Below are 16,163 nucleotides of genomic sequence, written 5' to 3' on the forward strand. Positions count from 1 at the left end.
GTGGAGGCACCAACTTTAGCCAACCTGAGGATGTGCAGGCTAAGCTCAATACCACCTTAATGATAGGTTTCAGTTTTATCTTCTGTAGTTGATGATTTATCTTGATCTTTTAAGGAAAGATAGGAGGTGTATATATGCAGATCATCTCAACCTTTCCTAAAATGGAATTTTCAAGTTGGACCCTAGAGAGAATGCAGCATCTCTCTGTCCAGAGCTTCATAGTTAGATAAGAGGAAGTCAAAGAAAAGCCACCTATGCTAACTAAATCCATCACTATCCTCTTCCTAATCCCAGCATTTAATGGTGTCATTCTCCAAAGCCCTGTCTCTCTGAAGTCTTTCTTGCAGCCAGGTAGCTTGGGACTCTCTCTATCCACCAAGAATAGGTCACCTGACATGAACTGTATATTAAACATTAGATTTCTAGATCATACGTTGTTTGATCTTGTGTGGAACTGTATGTGCCAATTTTTCCAGTGATTGTTTTCATATTAAATATTCTATCCTGTTGTACCCTGTAGTACACATAATTTGTCAGATCTCAGATCCTGATTTAGGGCTAGGAAAATAGGCTAATCCTACACATGGTCCAGGGATGATCATGTGTTCACAAGTTATTTTATAGTAGTTTCTTCACAAAGTTACCTAGGACTCATTTTCTTCCACCAGCATGAGCAACCAGTCTGAAAGAAGGTCTCAGCAATTGCTTATCAACCATAAGCATGGACTACCTGGGAGGAACACCTGGGTCAAAAAGTGTCACTGTGTTTTCCAAATTAGGATGTGAACTGGGGAAGCTATTTCTGAGATGGCTGTGAGTCAGTCCTAGGAAGAAACTATTAAACATTCAGGCCCTGAGAATCAAACTCACGGGGAAGAAGGAATGGAAAGAATGGATTTTGGCCCCATGCCTTCATACAACAGCCTGGCTTATACCATCCCAGGGAGGCCAAGAGAAGGCAAGTAGCATCTAGGAACCTTTCCTAGACCAGCCTTGGAAACTTCTGGATTCTCCTGAAAGCAGGGACTTCACACTTGGCTCCCTCATCTTCCCAGGAGATGCCAGAAGCATTCGTTAGTGCTTTATGGACAGATTCTGAAGGGGCATAGAGAGGGTAGCACAGTGGTGAAGCCTACAGGCTCCAGAGCCAGACCACTTAGCATGGAGACCCATGCTGCCACTCGCTAGCTGTGACCCATGGATAGGTCATTTCTTCTCTCTGGACTCATTTTCTCACCTTTAAACTGTGGTTAATAACAACACCTACATCATAAAATTGTTGCCAAGAGGAAATGGAGTAATCTAAGTAGAGCACCAAGAAGTGCACCTGCCCATGGTGAGTCTTCAGAACACGAAAGCTAATGTGGTTATCAGGCTTCAACGTCCTGGAGCCATCCTTCACCCAATGGCTGAATTCCCACCGAGGCCCTTCCTCAAGAGCTGTCCAGTCAGTGTACAAATACCCCTGAAGAGAGGAACCCACTACCTCTTATGACACCTCGGTCTTCCTTCAGGTAGGTCTGTTTCTTGGACAGCATTTATTTGTGTTGAACTTAAATCATTCCTGGATACTTCCTAGCTGATCCTAGTTTCATTTCTATGGTTGTAGAGAAATCAGTGAAACAACCCCTTCCTCCAAAAAGCAGTTTAATATCAAAATAAAATTGTTGGCATCACCCTCCCTGACCATATCCATGAGCCTTATCTTTTCCTAACAAAACACCTTCAGTTTCTTCCAATGATCATTGAATGACACAGTCTCTAGTAACTTCATTATTGTGGTTTCTCTCTTCCAAAGGCATTTGGTGCTTACTGGTGTGATTTAGCTTCATGTACATTAAGTTCCTGCTGTGTGACTGAGATCAAAGAAGAAAAGACATGGCAAGACTCAAGGAGCTCATGGGCAGGCAGGGCATAGCATTCTAGGCAGGGAGGATGGTGTGTGCCAAGGTACAGAGGCCAGAAGCCAGAGGCCTCCAGATGGTCTAGCCCTTTGCTAGATATAAGGTGGAAACTGGACTCATAGGAGATAAGACCTGGGAAGGAGGGGGTGAGTTTGACCTGTAGGTGACAACCACTGGATCACTTTCAGAAGTAACACTTTCCAAATGTGTACTTTAGTAAAAGCACTCTAACTCCAGCATAAAGACAGGACAAACCTAAAAGTAGGGAGGCTGCTTAAATGAATGGCCATCACCAAGAGGATACAGGGGGAAAACAAGTCATGGGCCCAAATTATATACCAAAATCCACAGTGGGACAATGAGTGACTGCTTGTTTCTTCCCCCCTGTGTTTTCTAATCTCCCCTTAGTAAGTATTTTCTATTTTCTATATAATTTGCATGTATTATTTATATAGTAAAAATAATTTATGCTTGTCTAAAGATAGTTCAAAATCAAACTGACAGGATTTGGTAACTGACTGGAGGGAGGGATCTAAGGAATGCTTTTGCTCTGGCCTGAGTGCTCAGGTGGGTGGTGCAGCCACCAGCCCAGATGAAGACATAAGGAACAGAGCACTGTGCAGGAACTCGGTGGCATCACTGACAGCTGCAAGGAAGCCCACAGCTGCCTTGAATCCCATTTGGCCTCTTTGAATCCCTCTCCAAAGCCTCTGCCCTACCCTGCAGGTCCGAAAACTCACCTGTCCACTCTCCACTAATTGGTAAAGCAGACTTTATTGCAGCAAAGCCCACTCATGCTCCATAGTAGCAATACTTATTTAAATAAGTTTTGTCACTTCTTCAGTAAATATTTACTGAGTGCTGTGCACCCAACCTCCTTAGTGAGAAAATCATGAGAAGAGCAAGCACAGTCCCCATCTTCACAAAACTCAGCCTTATGTGAGAGACAGATATCAACATTTTAAAATCACTGTAATAAACATACCATTTCAAACCAAGGTGAGTGCTTCAAAGAAAAGGAAATGATTCCAAGAAGACATAGAACCAAAGAAACATATCTGGTCTGGGAATTGAAGGAAGGATTCCTGGGGAAGGAGATGATTGGGCTGAGAGATGAAGGATGTAGAGGAAAGAATTAGGCAAAGGTGTTCCAGACAGAGGGAACAGCATGTGTGGCGGCCCTGTGCAGGAAGTACAGTACCACATCACTTAACCAGGAGGTGGCATTCTGAGAAATGTGCCCTTATACGATTTTGTCTACACGTGAGCATCCTAGAGTGCACTCACACAAACCTATATGGCACAGTCAGTCACTGTATGTGACCTCTCAGCTGCTACCAGGAGCACACAGCATACTATTTACAGTGAACTCCCTTTGTAAGTGGGAGTAGACCGTAAAATAGCAATAAAAAGTACAGTTTAGTAAATACATAAACCAGACACATAACCATTTATCATTATCAGGTATTATATACTGTACATAATTGCATGTGCTTTAGCTTTATATAACACCAGTCACCATAGACAGATGAGTAATGGCTTGTGCTACAATGTTATGACAGCCACAATGTCACTAGGCAAGAGGAATTTCTCAGCTTCATTCTAATCCTTTGGGACCACCATTTTATATGAGGCCCATCATTAACTAAAATATCATCCTGTGGTACGTAATTGTATAGCATATTTGCAGCTAAAACAAAAACAAAAACAGAAACCAGAGAGAGGAACTGGGGCTGGGGATGGTGGAAAGGTGGGAGAGGAGGTTGGTGCATCCAGGACCTTGTGGGGCACAAGACAATCCTGGTCTTCATCCTAAGAACAAAGGAAGCCTTTAGACATCTCAGAAGCCTGAGGTGGCAGTTGAACCAAAGCCTCTGGCTGTAGCCTGAAACGGAGCCCCTTGCCTACAGCTCCTTTGTCTACTACTTTGCCTACCATTTGTTGCCCTTTCAGACTTGGCACTTGGATCAGCTTCTGTCACAAAATACCTGAGGTCAACAACTTAAAAGGAAGAAAGATTTATTTTTGCTCACAGATTCCATCCATGGTCAGCTGGCTCCATTGCTGTGGGCTTGTGGTGAGATACTTCATGGCGGCAAAGGGGAGTGTAGTGGAACAAAGCTGCTCCCCTCATGGTGGCCAGGAAGCAGAGAAGCAGAGAGGCCAGGGACGAGATATATACTTCCAGGGGACACCCCAGTGACCTGCTTTCTCCAACAAGGTCCCACCTCCTAGTGTTCTCACCAGCTCCCAATAAAGCCATCAGCTTCTGATGAGGTCAGACCTCTCATGATTCAATCACTCCTCCAGGGCCCCACCTCTGAATATTGGGGTCCAAACCTTTGCACTGGGGTCCAAACCTTTGGGGGACACTCAATCAAATCCATAACAGCACTAAAGTCCTGATGAAACTCCTCCCTCATGGCCTGGGCATCAGGACATTGGGTTTCCCTGCCCACTGTGGTGAGTAGCATTTAGAAGTCTCTCCCCCCAGCAGCCGCCTCTCAAAGTTGCTCTGCAGCTCAACTTTCTTCGTGGCTTCGCATACTTTAACACTAATGTGCGTACAACTTGCTAATTAATGGAATCATTTGGATCCGAAAACATCTTGTTCTAATGGGAGGCTGCAAAACACTCTCATTAATCCACAGGTAAAATTATTCCAGCTTTTCTCTTTTTATTTTTTTTTCCCCTCTCCCCAGCTTGGCTTAATAGCTGGGAAGAATTCTTCTAATTAGCCTTGTGAAAACCACTCCACCAGAGCTCAAAGCACCAGCAACTGCCTTGGGGTCTGAGAGAGGGTGACAGACTTGGTTTACCCAGCGAAGGGGGCAGTGGGTAAACACAAAGGAGGACTCCCCAGACCTCGAGAAATGGAGTAAGACCTCTGTGGCTGGAAGAGATCATTGGGGAGGTGGGAAAGTCAGTAAGAACACTAAAGGGACTCCTGTTTCAGATTCAGAGGTGTGCATACTATTTTACATGAGTCAGAAGAGACCTACAAGGTGATTTTCTGTACAACTGTCCTATGGAAGGAAGGGGAAGCTGCCCTTTCCACCCTTCTCCCCTGGGTCTTAAAGATTTGGTGCACTTGCTATGGGCCGAAAGTTTATGAGTGACTGTTGGGGTGTAATTGGAGGGTGACCTACTGGTAACCACCTCTCCACCATTGGCAAATGAAGCCTGCAGCATTCCCTTTAAATGAAAAGCACTACAATAAGGTCAAACCTGTAAGTAAGTGAGTCCTCCTTCCCCCGAGACAACAGAACAAGCCTACAGACCTCCAGGACACTGACAAGACCCAGGTGTTCCATGGGTTTTTTTGTGTGCTTCCCACCCTCATGGTATCTGTATAGTTTTTGGATTTTTTTTAAAAAGCTTGTGCTAGTAAGTATATAACAAAGTTTACCGTTTTAATCATTTTTAATTGTACAGGTTCAGTGTCACTAAGTCTATTCACATTCTTGTGCAACCACCATTATCAATCATCTCCAGAACTCTTATTTTAGCCTCTCAAACTGAGACTCCATGCCTTCTAAACAAGAAGTCCCTTTCTGTGGGGCTTTTGAAGGGAAGGTACAATGTCCTGATAGCTGCCCCTGTGAAGGCAGTCTGATAGAATTCTCTAGTGGAGAGTGGTTCCTCCACTCGCTCAGTCCAGAGAAGGTGCCTTCCAAGCTCTTTCTTCAGTCCTGTCACAGAGGTCTCACCTTCCAGATGTACCCTGGTGGTGAGTCACTTAGAGCACCCGAAGTCCTACCCTCTGGATGCCTGTGTTTTATAGCAGGTAGTCTGCCATAGGCTCTAGTAATCCCATGATGAAGAAACCTGGAGACATAAGTAAGTTCTTCTTCATGACTGTCCATGGTCAAAGTAAGTCCTCACTGTACTGAACTCTGCTCTGAGAGTGAAAGGTGCTAGGTTGTCTCTAAGATGGGTTATTAACAGATTTGAGAGTTATAGATGAAAATAATGTGTTCTTCCCCTTGGAGGTACAGCATCTGCCAGTCCTTTTCTTTGGATGTGCCTCCAGGACAGATCTGGAGTCAAGCCAACCTGGATTTAGATCCCCACTCTGTGGCCCACTGACTATATGACCTTGAGTCTTCATTTCCTCATTTCAAAAACAAAACAAAAGAAAACAGGGCTTGTGATCCCAACTCAAGGAGCTGCTAAGAAGACCGTGAGATTGTGCTTTTGTGGCAATCGAATCAGCGCTGGGCTCAGTAAGTGGAAGTCAGCATTCTCAGTATCACAGTTGATGATCCTGCCCTTACAGGTCTGCAGGTGGTCCTGAACTCCATCATCAAGGCCATGGTGCCCCTGCTGCACATTGCCCTGCTAGTGCTCTTCGTCATCATCATCTACGCCATCATTGGCCTGGAACTCTTCATGGGGAAGATGCATAAGACATGCTACAACCAGGAGGGCATAGCAGGTAAGAGCAGAGTTCCAGGTGGTGTTTCCAAGAGGCTGTTCATTTTCTTGTAACTCTTTATTGTGCAGTTGGATGCACTGCTGTCACCTGTCCAGCCAAGCTGGAGAAGCTTCCCTTCATTCAGACGCCCACATTCCAGACCATGGTTAAGAGAGAAGCAGTGATCCTTATTCTTTTACTCTCATGTCCACTTTCTGTTTTCACTGAAAGAGATCCATTAAAACAGCCAAATTCAAGCTTTGTCCAGCATGTTTTAATGAACTACACAGTTTGAGAAACACAGACTTAAGAACCTACCATTGGTCAGTTTATCACTTTTGAATCTGACTCTGAATACTTTCAGAATCAGTATTAACCTGTGTGTCTCTGCTCCATTAGCATGTCAGTATGACTTCTCATCAAAGACCTTTCTGGAAGAGAATAACACCCTCTGCCAAAATACTCACCCTTTACAGCCCTATGGTTTTCACCCTCTTGGGGCTGATCCTGGCTTTTCTGCAATTAATTTTTTTCTCCTTTTATAGGCAAAAGCCCGAGCCCCTAACCCCGGGTGAATGAAAGGGCAGATATGGAAACACACCCCCTTACCAGCAGCCAAATTTCTATCTCTCAAGGAGGAAGTTTAGCTCTATCTCATGGCTATCAGTGTTTTCCTTCCAGAGACTCCTCTATTTGTGTTCCTTCCATAAATTAAATATATTTAACAAACAATGCTGGTTCATTAAATACTTCCCTGAGTGGCACCAGAGTTTTGGCTCATAGGATATGCTACAAACCACTGTCTTAAGTTACTAACAACTCAGCTTGACTTTTAAAACAATATTTGAACAGAAATTGATGAGGCTTTAAACAGATATATAAAGCAGTTTAACACAAAGACCTTGTTGAGAAAAATATTCTCTACCTCAAAACAGTGAACAGTGTTAAATTTATGATTTTTTTCAAACAATATGTCGTCTTAGTGTTTGGCATCTTGGTGGAGAGAGGAGGGCATCTATCTGGAGTATTGAGGGATACCTCCTCCCTTTGCATCTAAGCTGCTTCTCATTTCCATTCAGTCCAGGTATTAAATTAAATTTTGCCCCACTTGCTTTGGGGAGTGAGGTTGGATAGCATCTATACAACCAGCAGTGCCATGGATTATTCATAATTCAGAAACCAAAATAGTTTGCTTGGCATGAATTATATGATTTGGTTGAATGAACTGACTGGGTATTCACAATGACCTAGGTCATTAACACATGGTCACAGTGTCCCCCTAAAACAAACAAACAAAAAACCTCACTGTAGTCACATAATCACTCAGTTGCTTTTACTTTTTAAATGGAGAGTCTGTTTAAGAGACTATTCACTCCTGAGATAATTTCCAAATTATTACATGGGTCATAATTGTATAAAATAAGTTATCATGATTTAAAATATGTAATTTTTTAAATTGAAAAAATAACCTCTTGGCCTCTAACTAAATTTGTGAGACTTTCAGCCTTGCTTAGAGAAATACAAAGCATAATGAATAATATTTCCCCTTTAACTCTAATCCTTACTTTTATTCAGTTTAATCTGTAACTAGTCCTGAACCAGTAAGTTTATATTAATGGTGTAACTTTGTTGGAGCTCCATTCTTGACCTTCCTAAGAACTGACTGAATTCTATGTAAAGTTTATACATTTGTATGGAAATGATCAGTGACCTTTTTGATCCATACTCCTCAGGCAGTCACAGAGATGTGGGGTCTCAAAGACCCCTCATCAGTTTGTCAGTGACTGGTGGTGGGGCTCTCACCAATGAAGTGGGGAAGCATGAAATGGCAAAATTCTGCCAAGGAGCCCAAGATGGCAACCCTGCCATGCCATCAAATGTCTGCTCACCAGTAAGCCAAGAAGAACTGCTCCAAAAACTGCACATCATTTCTATCATCCTAATGGGAAAATTGCAAATGTATGTTTTCTACTGGTGGCAAGGATCCTGCAAGGGCCTCTGAGAATCAGCAGCCCTGAATAATGGTTGGAAACCATCAGGCTTTGTTATTAGACCCTAGGGGCCAAAACAAGAAAATGATGGGTATCATAGACAAAACACACAGGATGGGCACCTCTTCCCTAGGACACAGCCGTAGGGTCCACTAATAGGCCTCCTGAAGTGCTGAAAGCTTTAATGGCCTCCTCAGCTCATAGGACGAAGATAGACATGGTCTCACCAATTGGACTGACCAATTGAGGATCATATTGTTCTTGATAGTAAATGAACCAGGAAAAGTACCTGAGAAGTCTCCTGCTTGCTACCACAAAACTCATCAGATTATTCATGTGATAGGTTTTATCTTTACCCCAAGAGTTCAGAAGAGAAGTGGGTTTCCATTACGTAAATATGGGCCAGTGCATCAGGGAACAAGAAAAGTAATACAAGGAAAGTCACCACGCCAGGCTCCACCAGAAGATGATCTCACTCTTGTGTGTGGAACCAAACTCCCTGCTTGGAAAGGGGTCGAGGGTACTCAGCTGAGAAACCTGTCCTTGCACACACACTGCAGTCAGCTCATCCACCACCTCCTTCCTACACCTGCCATCTGATGACACTCCAGGGACCCACTTCATTGCTCCCAACAGGACACGCTACAACTACTGTCAGGGCCTCATGCACCCCATGGTGACTAATCCCATTGAGGAATGAAAAAATTGTTTAGAAATCTGGATGTACTCAACAGAGCCATGGAGTAGAAGACCTAAAACCTGCAATCTTTGAAACAAATCCTAATGTGTTTTGAAGAGTTTTGAAAACTTTTGGATTGGGTGGTCTTTTTTTTCCCTTTTATTTCAGACTTTCAATTGAATTGCCATATTTTCTGCATATTTAGATTATACAAAAGTGCTATGAATTCTTGTTCTAATTTTTAATGAGATTTCCATCAAATTCTTCTTTTTACATTTTGATATTATTTCACAGACTGTGAATTTTATGAACTTCTAGATTTTAGAACATTTTGAACTTTGAGTCATGTTTCCTATAAAATCCACACAAGAAAGATCTGGAGCCATCCAGGTGAACCACTGCTCTGCCTTTAGGCTACGTCTCAGTGGACAGCCCCCAGTGGAGATGGTCTCAGAAGAGGCAATTTTCCCCTAATCCCTGTGGCATCTGCAAGGCGCCTTTTTGGTTCCTCAACAGATACAGCACCATATGCCAATATCTTTTGTTTCTGGTTGTCCCATCTGTCTGATGACTCTTGGAGCCAGGTCACTCTGAATAGCTCTCTCAAGCACACTAATTACCCCCGGGGACCAACGACGAATTGGTTGGCTAAAACCTGCAATGAAATCACCTTCATTCTATTCACTCGGTAAAGTCAGGACCTAAAAAGAGTAATTGTTTTTGTCTTTGGTGATTTCTCCTTGGAACCCCTAACTGGAACTCTCTCAGGATTTCAGTTCTTGTTGGTATTGACTACATTTCTAAAGTCCCTCCTAATCCTTGCCTTCATTATTTTACCAAAAAATTAATTCAGACTTTCTAGAATGATGGCCTTTCTCCGTTTCTGTTTTGAAACATAGAGTCTGACTTGCTCCTCCGCCTTTGTGTTCCCACTTTCCCAGCATTTCACATTGAAGCTCATTTCCCCTCACCCTGGAGTACATGTTGCAGGACCTGCTGATTTATGTGTGCTCACATTTTTTGAGTGTTCCCTCTAGTGCTTTTTATAGATTCCTATTTTTACCGGATCATCATTGCTTCTTAATTGTTCTCCAATCTTTTTTATTGTTGTTCAAGACAGATTTAAAAGAGCAGAGAGGCACTTGAGCCTGTGGATGATAATCTTTCTGAGTCTCATCCCTTTCTCTTTTATTAATGAGATCACTTTCCCTTGATGCCACTTCCTTTGTAACATATCTGTAAAAATCCCCAAATATGTTTTCCTTGAGGACACTTGGAGCTCTCCTTGGCAGCCTCCCTCTTTACCTTATTTCTGCTGTTTTAGGAAAGGAGGTTACAGGGAAAGCTGTCAGATCAGCAGTCACAATGTGAAGATCAACAGCATCATCATGCCACTAAACAGTAAAACAGAAGAAAAAGAAATGCAAGTTTTCCCTTTATTTTTTTCACCCTCTCTCTTTTTGCCCCATCTCTCATATCCTTCCAGCACTTTAACATGGTGACTGAACACATCATTCTAGAAAGCTATTTCTAGAATGAGTGAGAACCAAACAGAATTTATGATATGTTTGGTTCTTGGTCTTCCAGTCTCTCAACACTGAATTTTTTTAGGTGCTCTGCTATTTTTAATGTATTATTTAGGTTTGGGATTCACTTTTTAGTTTCTCTCCTTTTTATAGCCTCATACCCCAATCTAAAGATTTCACAATATCAAAATTCATACAAAAATAATTGTGGCTAAAGGGCAGTTCAGTTCAGTTAGCTTAATATTTGGAGCCCTCCTGGGAGCCAGACCCTGGATTAAGGGAATGATGTGGACACCCTCATGCAACTCAGAGATCAGTAATGAAGACCCGTCACCTTGGTCATCGAACAGAGGACCCACATACAACTTTGAGCACCAGGCCACAAATAAGCCAGGAAGCAGCTTTATTCAGAATAGTCAAAACCTGGAAATAATCCAAATGTCCACCAACTGGTGAATGGATAAATGTATGATGAAATACACTGCTCAGCAATAAAAAGGAACAGGCTAGATTGAAACAGGCAACAACAGGGATAAGCCCAAAAATATGATGCCAAGTAAAAGAAGAAGAGCACAAAGAGCCACATAATGTATGGTTTTATTCATGTGAGATTTCAAGAAGAGGCCAAGCTGAGGAGACAGAAAGCAGATGAGATTGTTAGGGACTGGGGACAGGAGCAAGGCCTGACTGCACAGTGCAATGGACTGTGGTGATGGTTGCACAACTGTGTAGATGCACTAAAAAAAATCGCACTGTACATTTACATTGATGAAATCAAAGGCAGGTAAATTGTGTATCAGTCAAGTTCTGTGTGGTGTGTGTATGGGGTAAAGAGGTGAGGATCGGGAAGATGAAGAGGAAGCTGAACTCCCAGTACTGCCACCAGCGAGACAGCAGGCATATATTTTCAACCACCACAGTCAACCCCATTCTCCTAAGAATTCTCTCTGAAGAATTACTATTTCTGACTTCTTCTAGAAAGTGAACAGTTTCAAATTTGAAGTGACAAACAGCAACAATCAGCCAACCAATCATCTTTGAAGCAGAGCCTGTGTCCCAGGAGTAAAATGATCACTCTTGCCATTGTTTTGATCCTTACAAAAAAAGAAAAGATCCTGGGTGACCTCTTGTCTTTAAATGAAGAACTACAAGCAAATTTTCTCTCTGCTGTTGTATTTTCACTGCTGTTAGAGGCAATTCTTTGTCTGTAAGAACTGAGGTCGCTTCTGTTTGCCATTGTCATTACCTTCCATAGGTATGAGAGCCTCAGTTTCACAAACTGCAGGGAATTTCCCACTCTCACCTTCCACAGGGGCCAAGACAAACTTAGTATTTTACTATAATTTAGACCAGTCAAGTCTTGTTTAAAGTTACCAGTGATTTCCACACTGAAATTGTAAATTGCATCTTAACTCATGAATTTGCTAGTAGCTCTTCCCAGCCCCCAAAACTGCCTTTCACCACAGACAACATGTCATACTTTGTTCTGAAAAAGTCCTGTCCATACCTAGGAGGTGTTCATTCTGTTACCCACCACCACTCTGTCTTCATTAAGGGTCAGGAAATGATTCTTCTCTTCTGAAAGGTGTTAATGCTGGAGGACAACATTACAAGGTCCCACCTGATGTGCACAAAATGCAGTCAGTAGTGGTACCACTCCCCTACCATCAGTCCACCCTTTATGCTCAGAAGGCTTCACTCTGAAGTCACTTGAATCCTGGTGACGTACCACGTAATATGTAATGAACTCATGTAGTCAGAAAGCGTTACTGGCTGGGATCAGTTAACTACCCATGTGAAGGAATCTTCTAACCAATGTAGCCCTGACTTGGAAGGAAGCAAGAAAGGAAGGGAGGGAGGAAGGAAGGAAGGAATGAAGGAAGAAGGAAGGAACAGAGGGAAAGAGATGTTCTGTCATTTTCTAGAACAATTTCCACTTGAACGAATTGCACCATCGTTACTCTTTGATCGGCCACTTGAATGTGGTGCCAACTCATTACAACAGAATCAACAATAGTCCTACTGTCCTTTAAATCAATTGCCAAGGTTAAAATCCAGTTTTTGCAACAGTGAGTTGAAAATACTGACCTTCTAAGTCACTGCTTGCCTCAAATGAATACCTCGATCCTTATGTTTGATTCATATATGGGGCAGAGGACTAATTCAAACTGGTTCTGCATGATTCAGTGGTTATCCCCTCAACCTTTTCCTGTCACTTTTCTCTCTAATACCTTTGCTTCTTTTTCCACCCACTTCTCTCCCTCCCTTTTCTCTCTTCTTCTCCCCTGACCTTGGAGATGTTCCAGCAGAAGAGGATCCTTCCCCCTGTGCTTTGGAGACCGGCCATGGGCGGCAGTGTCAGAATGGCACTGTGTGCAAGCCTGGGTGGGATGGACCCAAGCACGGCATCACCAACTTTGACAATTTTGCCTTTGCCATGTTGACGGTGTTCCAGTGTATCACCATGGAGGGCTGGACGGACGTGCTGTATTGGGTATGTACCTGGAAACGGGCACTCAGGGCAGGGAGTACAGAGCTGTGGGCCTGTCCTCCACATCTCCCTTTCTCTCCTCCCTGTGGTACTGGGTCACACACACATCTTCAGGGAATGGTTGATGAGTTTCTTTGAGTCCTTCCGGGTCCGGGTCTTTCCTGAGAAATGAAGCATGAAATGTCACCCTAAATAGTCCCCTCTCCCTGCCCACCAGCCTCAGAGGAACACCATCTTTAGTTTATCTGGCTATGTTGCAAAATACTGCATGCAGCCGATGCTCTGTGAACACATTGGCTGTGCCTGGCACAGAGATTCTGTCCAACTCCTCTTCCCATTTTGGAGTCCCTTTGCTCTTATTCTTTTCCCACCTCATTCTCCAAAAGAGAGCAATGGGGCAGAATGATGAATACTTGGGTCTAAAGAGAAAAATCAGCCCTGATCTTCCAAAAAGAAATTCTATAAAGAAGCCATTTCTACTGAATTGGGTAGCACTGTGACATGCTATCATATTTTTATTTCTCATTATCTTACCTTATCATATTAGGATAGTCCATGTGAAAAATAAACTGTCATTATTTCCACAGTTAACGGAACACTCTACTGGTTGTATGCTATATATTTAGAAGTCCCACTTCTTGAGTGCCAACCAATCCATAATATATTTTCTTTTACTTTAAATATGTTCCTCTTATTATCCATCAGCTGTCACTACTTTGCCAACATTTAAGCTGGTGAAGTGCCAGATTTGTATACAGTCTATCCCATCAGCAAATACATACACTGTATTTGAGCTGTCTCCATTCTGGCAGAGTCAAGTCCATTATTTGTAAAACCTCCAGAAAATATATTCTTTGTAGTGTCTCCTACTTCAGCATGAGAAATGACTTGCCAGGATCCAGTGTTGTTCTCCAGAATTTTGGGCGAATAAAGTGGTTGCCAGTCTTGAAAATATCATCTCTCCCAGAGTTTCTCAAATAGTCAAATCTATTTGGCCATCATGAAAACAATCTTAAGAGGCTGCTTAGGGAACTGTGTCTACAAACTAAAGCAGGGAAGAGTGAGAGGGAAGCAAATGCCTTCCCAATCAGCAGAGCTGCCAGATAGAATGGAAATAATGCCAAGAGAGGTGTTGACTTCTTCCAGAATCAGAAGGAAGAGTTGTATAACAGTAGAGAGATGTGATGCACAGTATCATATCTTCTAAAGTATTTTTCATAAGCACCATGTCCTATTGATTCAAAACCTTGCTTCCTGTGTTTTTGCATTATAATTGATGTGCCACAGCCCAGTGTTGCTATGAAATTTGTACCTCTCTGTCAATGACTACTAGAGACTTGCCTGAGCACCTTGTACCCAGCAAACATTTATTGAGTGTCCCTTTATGCCAGGGATCTTCTTAGGCACTGAGGAGTCAGTCATAAATAAGATACAGTTCAGTCTAAAAAGCAGACTAAATTCTAAACTGAATAATGGCACACAGCAGGAACCTGTATCATGGCAAAGTTGTTGTTTTGTGATAGTTTGAACAGAAGACAATTGTTGTATTGCCTCTTCCTCAAACTAAAATTAAACTGGGAAAATATTTTTCAAGCTATGTTCATTGAGAAATTGGGTTTGTATCATTTGTAAGACAAAGAGAAGAATTTGAGTTTATTATACTTAGGCAATTTTATTATACTTAGCAAAGGAGACCAAATTCCCAAGTGGCTCTAACTGATCCTTCTAACCTGGGTGAGTCCCTCTGGCCAACCTAGGGATGAAAGATCCTCCTGCAAATAGGGAATTTCCACCCATGGTTCATGGACTATACATGTGCTTTGGAGCATCCTCACATGAGCTTCAAACCCATGCCTTCAGTTGCTATGGAAAAGTCTTCCATGGCACCAAATTGAGGTCAGGGTGTCAGGGGGTGGGTGGGTGTCTGGTGGGAGGAAATAGGTATAATTTACTTGGCTGATGGCCCTCATGTATTTTCGTGATCTTCCTTCATCCCTCCCTCCATCTCCTCCATCAAAGTCATTGATACCCCACCCACAAGATGTGACCTAAGAAATACTGTAATAGTGACAGGCAGCCAGGGGAATGGGAAGAGGCACACAACTGCAACTACCAATTTTCGGCAGCTGTGTTGTGCTTTCTCCCCTGGGGTGTGTGTGATAGAACTCAGGCTGGGAATGGAAAAATTGTTGGAGGTGAAAGATGATCCCAGGCTCATGGCTTTTGCCTCGCTCAGATTTTCCAGCACCTTTACAAAGTGGCCATGTTATGTGTGTGTGCCTGACACATACACACACACCTGAAGCTGAAGCAGAGGCACCTACTGGAGTACTCATGATGGAAGCAGCTCCCAGCCCAATGCTCCTGCTGCCAATTTCTCTAATTGCTTTGACCTTTCTGTAGCCATTTCTTCCTTTTTTCCCCCTTTCTTTCTCTTCTGCATTCCTTCTCCTTGCCTCCATGCCATATCTTTAACCCATAAACTCTCAAATCTCAGTATATTTTTGCATCAAATATAGAAATTTCTTAGTATACAAATACCCAGAACTACCTCCAGGCCTTTGAATTAGAAGTTCCTAAGTTAGGACCTCAGTATCTGCATTCTGAAAAAAACTCTTCAGGCCATTCTGATGCCCAAGGTGGAGTTGAAAACCCTAGAAATCTCACTTATTGAATCTATATGTGGCTGCTTTGAAGCCACTGGATTTGAACCAGTCTAGGGAGATAGCTTCTATGGAGAGTGGGGAAGTAGAGTCTTCTCAGAAGAATGTCCCAAGTACAAGTCAGAGTACATGGAAAGACGTACTCAAGGTTTCAAGTATAGCAATAAATGGAAATCCAGGTAGTAGGTTTATTCTAAACTAACAAACAGCCGGATAGATGTTTCTGGGAAAAATAAAAAGTCATTAAAGTATTAAAGAATTCATTAAGTCAGTTACAGTGGTGCACACCTGTAATTCCAGCTACTGGGAATACTGAGGCAGGAGGATCACAAGTTCAAGACCAGCTTGGGCAATGTAGCAATATTTTGTGTAAAAATAAAAAGTGAAAAGGACTGGGGGCGCAGTCAGTGGCAGAGCACTTTTCTGCTGTACAGGAGGCCCTGGGTTCAACCCCAGTACTGCCCCCTGAGGAGGAAGAAGAAGGAAGAGATT

At 42.7% G+C, this 16,163-nt stretch overlaps 1 protein-coding gene across 1 annotated transcript in view; it reads left to right on the forward strand.

The window, feature by feature from the left end:
• Cacna1c (calcium voltage-gated channel subunit alpha1 C) overlaps positions 1-16,163 on the forward strand; it is a 650,592-nt gene that overhangs the window by 444,483 nt on the left and 189,946 nt on the right. Inside the window, exons 6-7 of the mRNA XM_047548297.1 lie at positions 6,184-6,342; positions 12,815-13,011. Of these exons, the coding sequence (XP_047404253.1) occupies positions 6,184-6,342; positions 12,815-13,011 (356 nt within the window). The remainder of the gene's footprint in view (positions 1-6,183; positions 6,343-12,814; positions 13,012-16,163) is intronic.

The sequence above is a fragment of the Sciurus carolinensis genome, chromosome 4 (genome assembly GCF_902686445.1).
Source record: "Sciurus carolinensis chromosome 4, mSciCar1.2, whole genome shotgun sequence".
NCBI classification, from domain to species: Eukaryota; Metazoa; Chordata; class Mammalia; order Rodentia; family Sciuridae; genus Sciurus; species Sciurus carolinensis.